This window comes from Fusarium odoratissimum, assembly GCF_000260195.1.
Source record: "Fusarium odoratissimum NRRL 54006 unplaced genomic scaffold supercont1.4, whole genome shotgun sequence".
Taxonomy (NCBI): Eukaryota; Fungi; Ascomycota; class Sordariomycetes; order Hypocreales; family Nectriaceae; genus Fusarium; species Fusarium odoratissimum.
The window spans coordinates 584,593-596,105 of NW_022158690.1; the positions used below are offsets into that span (position 1 = coordinate 584,593).

The 11,513-nt window shown below is 49.6% G+C and overlaps 6 protein-coding genes across 6 annotated transcripts; 3 read left to right on the top strand and 3 right to left on the bottom strand.

Annotated features, from left to right (window-relative positions):
- Positions 1-24: 24 nt before the first annotated feature.
- FOIG_03341 (uncharacterized protein) lies at positions 25-2,728 on the top strand. Its single transcript, XM_031201162.1, has 2 exons — positions 25-1,420; positions 1,469-2,728. Exons 1-2 carry the CDS (start codon positions 341-343, stop codon positions 2,393-2,395), a joined length of 2,007 nt encoding a protein of 668 aa, XP_031068686.1. The 5' UTR covers positions 25-340; the 3' UTR covers positions 2,396-2,728.
- A 77-nt stretch (positions 2,729-2,805) lies between these two features.
- Positions 2,806-6,531, top strand: FOIG_03342 (NADH-ubiquinone oxidoreductase 78 kDa subunit, mitochondrial). Its single transcript, XM_031201163.1, has 6 exons — positions 2,806-3,033; positions 3,093-3,116; positions 3,169-3,220; positions 3,274-3,288; positions 3,342-5,246; positions 5,301-6,531. Exons 1-6 carry the CDS (start codon positions 2,919-2,921, stop codon positions 5,416-5,418), a joined length of 2,229 nt encoding a protein of 742 aa, XP_031068687.1. The 5' UTR covers positions 2,806-2,918; the 3' UTR covers positions 5,419-6,531.
- FOIG_03343 (uncharacterized protein) lies at positions 5,231-6,556 on the bottom strand. The gene has a single exon (XM_031201164.1). The coding sequence runs from the start codon at positions 6,511-6,513 to the stop codon at positions 5,713-5,715; it is 801 nt and encodes a 266-aa protein (XP_031068688.1). The 5' UTR covers positions 6,514-6,556; the 3' UTR covers positions 5,231-5,712.
- A 24-nt stretch (positions 6,557-6,580) lies between these two features.
- Positions 6,581-8,487, bottom strand: FOIG_03344 (uncharacterized protein). The gene is made up of 3 exons (XM_031201165.1): positions 8,056-8,487; positions 7,694-7,991; positions 6,581-7,626 (listed from the first exon to the last, which is right to left on the bottom strand). The coding sequence occupies exons 1-3, from the start codon at positions 8,069-8,071 to the stop codon at positions 7,056-7,058; spliced, it is 885 nt and encodes a 294-aa protein (XP_031068689.1). The 5' UTR covers positions 8,072-8,487; the 3' UTR covers positions 6,581-7,055.
- Positions 8,488-8,806: 319 nt separating this feature from the next.
- FOIG_03345 (ribonuclease III) lies at positions 8,807-10,045 on the bottom strand. Its single transcript, XM_031201166.1, has one exon. It carries the CDS (start codon positions 9,981-9,983, stop codon positions 8,946-8,948), a length of 1,038 nt encoding a protein of 345 aa, XP_031068690.1. The 5' UTR covers positions 9,984-10,045; the 3' UTR covers positions 8,807-8,945.
- A 750-nt stretch (positions 10,046-10,795) lies between these two features.
- On the top strand, positions 10,796-11,267 carry FOIG_03346 (uncharacterized protein; the record flags this gene model as incomplete). The annotated part of the gene is made up of 4 exons (XM_031201167.1): positions 10,796-10,834; positions 10,884-11,089; positions 11,149-11,198; positions 11,245-11,267. 4 exons carry the CDS (start codon positions 10,796-10,798, stop codon positions 11,265-11,267), a joined length of 318 nt encoding a protein of 105 aa, XP_031068691.1.
- Between the last annotated feature and the right edge of the window lie 246 nt (positions 11,268-11,513).

The window sequence follows — 11,513 nt, forward strand, 5'->3', positions numbered from 1 at the left end:
TTTTGATTCCACATACTCTTTTACGTCGTGTAAATGAAGTTGAATGGCGGCCCGGTTCCGTCTTACATGCGTCCGAATAACCGGGGCGTGGTTTACCGAAGAGTCAGTCCTGTCAGATCTGGATCGTGGGGCGGCACCGAAGCTCCGGGGCGGAAACTAGAGGTGATGTCAAGATAGACGATGATAACCGTCAGTAATTGCCACTTTTGTCAGCCAAACACCGTCACATCGCCATGAACCATTGAAATGTCGCCTTCGTTAATGTCTGCATAAATGATTCCAAATCCTTACACACTCCTTATAAACCTATCTCGTCCCCAAACATAACGTTCCGCCGTTGATGCTCTGTCGCAACGCCCTACGCAGAGCTGTCCCGCGCTCACCACCAGCATCACATCTACCAAGACTCAAGCAGATGGCTGCCCATATTTCTAATGGTAACGGCGCATTATCGCCAGCGTCCAGCTACGAAGGCGCGACACTTGCGGATCTTCCCAAGTCATGGCATTTTACCGAATCTCTTCCCGCCGATTCCATCTTCCCAACGCCTGCCGACTCCCACAAAACTCCCCGAGATCAGATTACACCTCGGCAAGTTCGCAATGCCGCATACACCTGGGTCCGGCCTGCCGAGCAGAAGGATCCGGAGCTACTGGCCATCAGCCCAGCTGCGTTGCGCGATTTGGGAATCAAGTCTGGTGAAGAGTCCACCGATGACTTTAGACAGCTAGTAGCTGGGAACAAGTTATATGGCTGGGATGAAGAGAAGCTCGAGGGCGGATATCCCTGGGCTCAATGCTACGGAGGCTTCCAATTCGGACAATGGGCTGGCCAACTAGGCGATGGCAGAGCTATTTCTCTCTTTGAAACCACCAACCCTGCCTCTGGCGAGCGCTATGAGCTTCAACTCAAGGGTGCTGGCATGACACCTTACTCCCGGTTCGCTGATGGAAAGGCTGTCTTACGATCCAGTATCCGAGAGTTCATTGTCTCAGAAGCACTCAATGCCCTCAAGATCCCCACTACCAGAGCTCTATCACTTACGCTTCTGCCAGATTCAAAGGTTCGTCGAGAGACGATCGAGCCGGGCGCCATCGTTCTACGTTTTGCACAGTCGTGGTTGCGTCTTGGTAACTTTGATATCCTTCGAGCTAGAGGAGACCGTAAGCTCATTAGACAACTGGCCACATACATCGCCGAGGACGTATTTGGTGGCTGGGATAAGCTGCCAGGTCGACTTGAAGACCCTGACGAGCCTGTTAAATCATTGGACCCCAAGCGTGGAGTTTCTTCTGAGACTATTGAAGGAGATAATGGTTCTGAAGAGAACAGATTTACGAGATTCTATCGTGAAGTTGTACGGCGCAATGCCAAAGTGGTGGCCAACTGGCAAGCTTATGGGTTTATGAATGGTGTTTTGGTAAGTTGTTCATAACTCCGAAATAGAAACCCTGCTGACCCATAATAGAACACGGACAACACCTCGATCTACGGGCTATCAATAGATTTTGGTCCATTTGCTTTCATGGACAATTTTGATCCTGCATATACACCCAACCATGATGATTACACCCTTCGTTATAGTTACAGAAACCAACCCACCATAATCTGGTGGAACCTCGTTCGTTTTGGTGAGGCAATCGGTGAACTGATGGGGGCAGGCGCCAATGTTGACGATTCAACTTTTGTCAACGAAGGTGTTACCAAAGAGCAAGAGGCTGAAGTAGTGGCAAGGGCCGAGAAGCTTATTACACAGGCTGGAGAAGAGTACAAGGCAGTGTTCCTCGCAGAGTACAAACGACTCATGACTGCTCGTCTGGGTCTGAAGACACACAAGGACTCTGACTTTGATATCCTTTTCAGCGAGGCTCTCGACACTTTGGAGGCCCTAGAACTTGACTTTCACCACTTCTTTCGTCGTCTCAGCAAGATCAAGTTGCAGGATATTGCCACGGGAGAAGCACGTAACGAGAAGGCGTCTGTGTTCTTCCACAAAGAAGGCCCCCCAACAACTATTTCCGAAGAGGATGCCAGAGCGCGTCTTGCGATCTGGCTTGAAAGCTGGCGCGAGCGTATCATCGAAGATTGGAAGGACGAGGGAGAGGACGTCTCAGAATCCACAGACAGTGACAGAATCGAGGCGATGAAGCGAATGAACCCCAACTTCGTTCCTCGCGGTTGGATACTTGATGAGCTCATCCAACGGGTTGAGAAGGACGGTGAGCGAGATGTGCTGAACCGCGTCATGCATATGTCTCTCAATCCATTTGAAGATCGCTGGGATGGCGAGACATTCGATGGAAAGACGTATAATGGCGATAAGGATGAGGAGCTCCGATGGACAGATGATCCCCCAAAGACCGAGCGAGCTATGCAATGCAGCTGCAGTTCATAGATAACTACATAGACCCAAAATGGAGACACGTACACTTTTCGGTTCATGCAAAATTTACAACTACTCTAAGTATTTGGTTGGTGATATGTAACGACCGGCGGTAAGAGGCAGCGGTCATGGAGATTGGTTACTCTTCCATGCTTCCATAAACGGCGTGAATATTGATCTTGAGCACAAGATAGAGGAAGACTCGACTGAAGCAACAGCTCTACCGAAGCAGATCTGTTGCGCAAGCTCACCTACAATAAAGTGTGCCCGTGTACAATTAATTTGGTAGAAGGAGAAAAATTCAAAAAGCTCCAGCAGCGAAATGCAAAATATGAGGTAGGATCCAGTGCTGTGGCCTGAGGCAAAAATAAAACGACACTGACCAATGAGCATTAACGTAAATTAATCGCGGACTAGCGCCACTAAATCCATCACCCGAACAGCAGGTTCCCTTTCAAGACGTCAACGACTGAGCATATATTCGCCGCCAGCGACCCTGCAACCCTTTTCATCTTCCCTCCGTCAAGGCGACACGATGCTCCGAAATACTCTAGCACGTTCGGCTTGGCGGACGAGCCGGCGGGCGGTCAATGTCTCGCGAACCTTCGCGACGACAAGCCAGCGCCCGGCCGAGGTGGAGCTGACAATTGGTGAGCATCTTTGTGCATAGAGCCATTGACAACGAAATAGAGGCTAACCTTGATACTAGATGGAAAGAAGGTTTCGATTGAAGGTATGATGGGTTGTTTGGCTGTATTCATGGGCGCCTATTGACGGAATTGTAGCTGGTTCTGCTCTTATTCAAGCCTGCGAGAAGGCGGGCTCAACAGTCCCTCGGTATGTCAAGATGGTTCGTGCCAAGTTTGAATAGCCTAGCTAACTATCTCTAGATACTGCTACCACGAGTACGATACCCTCGAATCCTCCCACGATCGATTCATCGCTGACAATGCTTCAGGAAGCTTATGATTGCCGGTAACTGCCGAATGTGTCTGGTGGAGGTTGAGAGGGCACCGAAGCCCGTTGCCTCTTGTGCTTGGCCTGTACAGCCCGGAATGGTTGTCAAGACCAACTCTCCTCTGACCCATAAGGCCCGCGAGGGTGTCATGGAGTTTTTGCTGGCCAACCATCCCCTCGACTGTCCTGTTTGTGATCAAGGTGGTGAGTGTGATCTTCAAGACCAGTCTATGCGTTACGGAGCCGACCGAGGCCGATTCCACGAGATTGGCGGCAAGCGAGCCGTCGAGGACAAGAACATTGGCCCTCTGATCAAGACTTCGATGAACCGATGTATCCACTGCACCCGATGTATTCGTTTCTCCAACGATATTGCCGGAGCTCCGGAGATGGGTTCCACTGGCCGTGGTAACGATATTCAGATTGGCACCTACCTCGAGAAGAACCTGGACTCCGAGATGTCTGGTAACGTTATCGACCTCTGCCCCGTTGGTGCTCTCACGTCGAAGCCCTACGCTTTCCGAGCTCGTCCTTGGGAGTTGAAGCACACCGAGTCTATCGACGTTCTCGATGGTCTTGGTTCCAACATCCGTGTCGACTCCCGCGGTCTCGAGGTCATGCGAATTCTGCCCCGACTTAATGACGACGTGAATGAGGAGTGGATTAATGACAAGACCCGATTTGCCTGTGACGGCCTCAAGACTCAGCGACTGACAATGCCCCTGGTCCGCCGTGAGGGCCGCTTCGAGCCTGCTGATTGGGAGGAGGCTCTCACTGAGATTGGTCGTGCTTATCAGATTAAGAACCCTCAGGGTAACGAATTCAAGGTCATTGCTGGTGCTCTTACTGAGGTTGAGTCTCTGGTTGTCGCCAAGGACATGGCTAACAAGCTTGGCTCCGAGAACCTGGCTCTCGATACCCCTACAGGCAGCCAGCCCATCGCCCACGGTGTTGATGTCCGATCCAACTTCCTTTTCAATTCTCAGATCTGGGGTATTGAGGAGGCTGATGCAATCCTGATTGTTGGCAGCAACCCTCGACATGAGGCTGCTGTTCTCAATGCCCGTATCCGAAAGCAGTGGCTCCGATCCGACCTTGAGATCGGTGTTGTTGGTGAGACATGGGACTCTACATTCGAGTTCGAGCACTTTGGTACCGACCACGCTGCTCTCAAGTCCGCTCTCTCTGGTCCCTTTGGAGAGACTCTCAAGAACGCCAAGCGACCTATGATTATTGTTGGCTCCGGTGTTACTGACCACGCGGATGCCAAGGCATACTACGAGACCATTGGTGCTTTCGTTGATAAGCACGCTTCTAACTTCCGAACTGAGGAGTGGCAGGGTTACAACGTCCTCCAGCGTGAGGCTTCTCGTGCTGGTGCTTTTGAGGTTGGCTTCACTACTCCCTCTGCTGAGGTTGCCCAGACCAAGCCCAAGTTCGTCTGGCTCCTTGGTGCTGATGAGGTGAACGAGGCGGATATCCCTAAGGACGCTTTTGTTGTCTACCAGGGTCACCACGGTGACAAGGGTGCTCAGATTGCTGACATTGTTCTTCCTGGTGCTGCCTATACCGAGAAGGCTGGTACCTACATCAACACTGAGGGCCGTGTCCAGATGACACGAGCTGCTACCTCCCTCCCCGGTGCCTCTCGAACTGACTGGAAGATTCTCCGAGCTGCCAGTGAGTTCCTCGGCGCTCCTCTCCCTTATGACGATGTCGCCATGGTCCGAGACCGTATGGTTGAAATCAGCCCTGCTCTGGCTGCTTATGACGTTGTTGAGCCCGTTGCTCTCCCTGCTCTGAGCAAGGTCCAGCTCGTCGACCAGAATAAGGGTGCCCAGGTCACTGGAACACCTCTCAAGAAGGTTATCGACAACTTTTACTTCACCGATGTCATCTCACGAAGGTATGTGGAATTGATTCGTAATTCATTGAATTTCCCTATTAACATTATGCCTAGCTCTCCCACAATGGCTCGCTGCTCAGCGGCTAAGGCTACGGGTGACCCTAGGACAAACTTTATGGCTCCTGGCATGGAGGAGGATAAGCCCATGGGCCAGGTCGAGTACGGCGTATGAGGTGGTGGCTGCAAAAGAATAGAAATATTTGCTTTGTTTTTATGCGTCTGGGAAGTTCGAAGCATCTGTACATATAGGACGTCGGACGGAGGCTGAAGGTAGATGAGTTGAATACCTAATTCCTTCACTACGACGTGCACCTCGTCAAATGATTCATCATGGCAACTTTCGCTTGCGATTCGGGTTCGTGAGGAACATGAACATCTCCTTATCGTGGTTGACTTCTGACGCCCCGTTGACATACTTGATGCTATGAGGTATGGCATGCTGTTGTCCAGGTGAACGAGCCGAATTCTAGTTGGCTCGACGCTCCTGGTCTTGACTTAGCTGCTCCTTTTTGATATCCGCCTCGAGAAGCTCGCGGCGATGGTTGATCTCAGCCTCACGATTCGCGGCTATCTGCGAGAAATTTAATACATTACGCATCTGCTCGTAAGCTTGGCGCTCGCGCAATGATCGAGCATTGGAAGAGTCAAGAGTTGGTCTAGGGATATTCTCCGTGTTTGGGATACCTGACTTTGCTGGAGCTTCCATGTTTGCGACCATGAGGCCGAGTTCCTGGGATATAAGGCCGAGTGGCACATCTGCTTTGACCTGACCGCCGTGCAGCTCTTCAAGGGCTTGAAAGCGGCGCCCTTCCTGGAAAATGCGTTCACGTTCGCGAACAATGAGGGCGAGGAAAGTCTCTCGATCTCTGACTGCGTGAGTATTTAGAGTATCGAGCTCTTTCTGCAGGCGGTCAAGCTTCGTGAACGAGGAAGAGCTGAGAGAGTCCTTGAGTTTGTCGTTCTCGCCGATAAGGCAGAAAATGGCCGGTGCGCATGACATCAGCCTTGGGATGATGGGATGACCTTCAGGGTCTAGAACCCCCATCAGAGGGTCAACGGTCGCGGCAGGTCGAGGAGGTTGCGCCATGGCTTTTTTTTTTAAGCGTTTTGGTGGACTGTAGTATGAGACATGGCAAACTTTGTGGCTGTTTGTGCAGTTGGTGTTGCACTGAGGCTGATGATGTCGGAGGTGAGTGAGTTGGTGGAGGGCGAATATTGGAGGGTTGTTGTAATGTGAATGGTTGGGCGACTGTGGTTGTACCTGCATATAACGGTAGGTAGGCAGCCTTAACGGAAGTGAAGGTGAAAATGAGGTACAAAAACTGTCAGTCCATCTGAACCTTCTTTTTTGGGGGGCTAAGGCTTAAACAATATTCAGTCGTCATGAAACAAAGTCTCAACTCGTCGCGATAAATGGCTTGGGAATTTCTACAACAAGTGCCATGTGTGCCAATATCTACCTGATACATACTCCAAAATACAAAATAACCACGCTTCTCTTGTTACAAATACAATGATAAACCCCAAACTCCATAAAGCGCCTGATATTTATGATGGTACACCGAGAGCAATAATCGTTTAGTTGCCCGACAGAAAGTCTAATGGAGGCCTTTAGTCATTCCCCAGCTTGAGTTATTTGCCCTCTGTGGCCCAACGTATGCCAAATTAGCATGACAGTTCGACAGAGCCATGGCAACCATCCAATATGGTGAGAGGCAGTGTTGTGCCTTGGTGATATAAGCCTGATCATCGTTACCATGCTGGGTGACCTCGAGGAGTGCTGTCGTCGGATCGTACACTGCCAAACCATCACCCTCGAGAAGGCAACACATTTCGAACATATTCCCTCACAAGTTTGACAGCTGCCCTCACCAGATCTTCTAGGCGACGGTCCTTGCGCTTTCTTAGCCATAATAACACGACAGTCAGAATGACAAAGTCGGCGAACAAATGCTTCACAACCACCCAGGCAAACCACTTCACTAAAGCTGGTAAGCTGCGCTCCTTCTTTGCCCGCCACTCTCGACCTGTTGTAATTTGTTCTCGTAACGCAGCTACCTCGGCAGACATGGTTGTCAGGGCACGCTCGACCTTTCGCTGCCACCGGCCACTAACTCGATCGTGATTTTGCGATCCATCGATATCATCGTCCTCGAGTTCTAATTGCTTCTGGGACCGGAGTTCCGCTTCGTCGTACTCGCTCATCGGTCTGATCTCTTTCATAGGGCCTTCGGCATCGCTTGCTTGCGCAGCGTCTTCGTATGGTTGGGATGCACCGGCCGATCGGTTCGCTCGCGGCGACGATAATGATGAGCTTGGGCTGTTGTTCTTGATCTGATTCCAGACAAATTCGAGTTCCGACACAAGTTCTTCGGCATCCCTGGGAGACTGTGTTAGTGTAACCCGATCGTACCGTGACCTAGGCTGGGCTTCAGGAGAGCGCTTACGGCGTGGTCGCATATCGATGCATCGTATCTATCAGCGCCTCGATATACCTTCTCTTGGATTCTGTTCGGCTTAGTCCTTTTTGCAGATTCCATGCGTCCCATTTGTCCTTTTCGCGCTGTAGGTCGTCGGAAGCCATTCCGGAGGCGGCTGTTGGACGTTCCATTACACCGTCGACATCACCCTCCATAGCCTGCTTATAAAGTCCATATAGTCGGAGTCGATCGGTTGGAGGTGGTCTCGATGCGCCAGTCTTGGGTATCTTTTTGACGGTATTGAGAGCGTGTACAAACACGCGATCTGTATCATCACGTCAGCCACCGTGGTACAGTATATTAGGCGCAAATTGAAAAACGCAGCATACCTACTGAGTCCGCCATATTGCCGGTTATGTTTTATGAAAAAAGATGGCTCGCGACTCGCAAATTGCGGCCGACAGAGGTGGTGGCGATTGCGTCGAGCTCAAGCTCAACCTTCGAACTGGGGTCCTTTATCGGACCTGGAGCCGTCCGTACCGCGGCTTGTTGGCCGAGATAACGGAACCCCACAGAGAGAAGGTCCCGAATAGAAAGGAGAATAACAAGCTCGCAATTGATTGTGAAGTGACGGGCGTATTGAAAGAAATAAAGTGATAAATAATTAGTTTACACGTAGAAGGCAATCAAAAACGTCTAGTCGCCGTGTATTATGACTCCATTAGGATAGAAAATAAGAGGGTCATTCGAACTAAGATAAGTTAATGCGATCAGAAGCAATTGGATGATGATGAAGATAGATCTGCTCCTGGAGCATGCGGAGGCCCGTTTATCGGCAAATGTTTGACCTCGGCGCACTTCACGGCACGCCAACACGGGCACGGGGGATGTGCTTTCAGGGCCGGTTCCACTAGAAAAGGGTTCCCCAGGGGTAACTTAGTAGCTTCCCCTCAATACCCACCTGTATCTGGGCCTAGAGTCATTTCACATGGGAAAGTGTCTTGACCAGGAGCTCGGCCTGATTTCATGATCACAACAGCATAAAATAACTACTAGTTAGAGTTGAGCGCCAACTGATCAGAGGGTAGACATTTTCAGGCTTAAATACCTTCTTGTTTTATTATTATATATATATATTTATAGAGTTATTCATTATTGGACTTTTTAATTAGCTTGTTATAAAATGGTATTTACTTTATGATTTTTGAGGAACTATGCGATGTATTCATAATCTCATCGTGACCCGGGTTTCATGTTCCCAGAATTCTCTCATCCAGCATTATGCCTGAGCAGCTGGCTCCTTTTCGCGTGCTTCCTTCATCCAAGCCTCTTTCTTAGCTTCATATACCTTCAATTGCTTCTTATTCTCCAAGACAGACTTCGCTGCTCTCTCACCAGCTTCTTTCTTTCCGAGAGCCGTCCCGAAACCCAGCAGCTTCCCGGCCTCTCCCCACCCATCCAGATAGATGCCAACAGTAAACAAGGGGAGTTTGAGGTTCTTATCCTTCTTGTTGCAAGGCATATCTTCGTAACGAAGTTTGATGCCCCTGACGACGATTGCTCGAGAAAGGCGATCCTTGTTGGTCGATGGCGCCTTGGGCTTCGCGGTTGGTATGGCTTGTGTAGTGACTGTCTGTTCCGTGGGTGGTGTAGTCGCAGAGGATCGAGCCAGAAATCGCTGACCTTTCAGGTCGTTTTTACGATGCTGCTCTGCTTGCCTGATTTGGTCCTTGATTGTCCGAGCCCAGAGCGCTTTGAGCCAAGCGACGGCGTTCGCGGCCCCGTGCTGGGGATCTGATTTGACGACTGCTCCAACGTATGCCTCGAAAACGTCGCCTTGAATCTTGATCGTCTCCTTGTCTCTCCCGCTTCGACGTATCATATCCACCATTGAGCCCATATCCGCGGGAATCTTTGTTTTATGCTGCATGCCGTATTGTCGATAATAATCTGAGAGTGTGAGGTTACGGACCAGTTGTTCACGAAGTTGACTACTTCGTCCGGTGGGGAGGTATTCGAAAGTTTCAAAGACCAGCTCCGTGGATATCATTTCGAGGGCCGCATCACCATACCACTCCAATCTTTCATAGTTAGGCTCTCCCAGCCCGGGATGTCTGAAAACTTGCTCCTCTAGTTCTGGGCTTATCCGTGGCAGAGGTGGTAGGCTTGGAGGGATGTCTGCCACGGTCCAGCGCGACACCCCAGGAGCGACAGTGGCAATAACCCCAGACAGAGGAGCTTTTTCTGAATTAAGTTGCACGCGCTTGCGTGGCTCATCCTCTTCGCTGTGAGCATCTTGATTCGGCCTTTTAGACATTGTTGATTCTTGTTATGACGGGACGCGAATAAAAAAGATAAGTCTCGTGTTTTTCGATGTTTCATCCAATCTTAGGGACAAGACCCACAATTCAGCTATGAAATTCAGCTATGAAAGTTCTCAGCTGGCAGAAAACTTGATATTGGAACCATGAGTGACAAAAATTCTTGGACAACTTTAAGATACCGTATTTGAGATGAGTTTCATTTGGATCTTTTTTAAGTACTAGCTTCGTAAGGCATATAGGTAGTCGATGTACTTTCCGCACCCTAATTCAAGGTCGTCAAGTCTTCTGACACTCGTACCATGACAACATTTAGCCTCTGTGGCCTGCATGAGTAAGGTACTGTAGATAATTTGGGAATTTGAGCTAAGGGACTGTATGGAAGCTTGATTTTGATTTCTAAATTTATATATTTTCTTTCTTATATTGTTTCTATCTAGGCTATTAAAACTACTCAAGGTACCTACCTTAAGCTAGGAAGTAGAAGAATGGCTCAAGTTTTATGAAACATTTTATGAGTATTTAAAATAGAATTATAATCGCAACAGCGGATTCTGTAGACAACTCCCCAAGTACTCGTCTTATGTAATTTTTGATCGATTTCCAACTTGTAAATCTAGTCGCGGGCTCCCAATATCTTCAATGGAGTGGAGGCATCGGAGTTTTGGTTGGTCTCAAGGCACTCCTCAGAGTGATCCACTAGATGCTCGCCCTGGCCAATCAAATGTTTTGCTCAACTTCGCATCAGACGTCAAGTCAAGCTTCAAAAAAGTTAACAAGAGCAACAATTGATGCCAAAGACGCCACAATGAGTGTCCCACGAGCGCGTATATTGGACTTGGTAAAGGTGAGGCTGTCCATGCTATGACTTGGGTCCATCTAATGACATTCTGCAGGCGCAATGCCAGGTCTTCGCGACCTCATACAACCCCGAAGGCGTACGCATGGGCAATAAGGTCCTGCGACAGCGATTAAGAGGACCGGCCATGGCGGCGTACTATCCTCGAAAGACAGCGACGATCAAGGATCTAAAGCGCGAGTTCGGACCGACACTGGCTACCTGGGATGAGGGCGAGGAGGATCGCTTCGAGTACATTGAGGAGTAAGCTAGATATCGGGAACCTCGAGGATATGCATAAGTGCTGACGGCGTGATCTCTAGGCTCAAGCTCCGTGGAAAGAGTGCACCCAAGAAGAAGAAGGGACCTCCAGGTATGTCGATTGTACCATGCCGGGAAAAGCTACTAACACCCGACAGCTCCCACTGGCAAGAAGCGATAAATCAAACAATAATGACAACGATATTTCCAATGTTGGCCCTGGCGGCAAAGAGACATCTTACCATGGATCATGAGTGTTGAACGATGTGCCAATCCATACGCCAATTGTACGACTCATAAAGCTTGATCGAGGCATAAAGGTGGCTGTAAGAGCCAATAGACCTCCAAGTGGCCTTCTATCGCCGTATGTATAATCATTTGTATCTGTATCACTACTCATTGCATGAATCATATTTCGAAATTTCTA

Coding starts and splice junctions, on each gene's coding strand:
- FOIG_03341 (XM_031201162.1), top strand. CDS start 341: ATGCTCTGTCGCAACGCCCTACGCAGAGCTGTCCCGCGCTCACCACCA. Junction 1,421..1,468: donor GGTTTATGAATGGTGTTTTG/GTAAGTTGTTCA, acceptor GACCCATAATAG/AACACGGACAACACCTCGAT.
- FOIG_03342 (XM_031201163.1), top strand. CDS start 2,919: ATGCTCCGAAATACTCTAGCACGTTCGGCTTGGCGGACGAGCCGGCGG. Junction 3,034..3,092: donor CGAGGTGGAGCTGACAATTG/GTGAGCATCTTT, acceptor CCTTGATACTAG/ATGGAAAGAAGGTTTCGATT. Junction 3,117..3,168: donor AAAGAAGGTTTCGATTGAAG/GTATGATGGGTT, acceptor ACGGAATTGTAG/CTGGTTCTGCTCTTATTCAA.
- FOIG_03343 (XM_031201164.1), bottom strand. CDS start 6,513: ATGCAGGTACAACCACAGTCGCCCAACCATTCACATTACAACAACCCT.
- FOIG_03344 (XM_031201165.1), bottom strand. Junction 7,627..7,693: donor CATCGATATGCGACCACGCC/GTAAGCGCTCTC, acceptor ACAGTCTCCCAG/GGATGCCGAAGAACTTGTGT.
- FOIG_03345 (XM_031201166.1), bottom strand. CDS start 9,983: ATGTCTAAAAGGCCGAATCAAGATGCTCACAGCGAAGAGGATGAGCCA.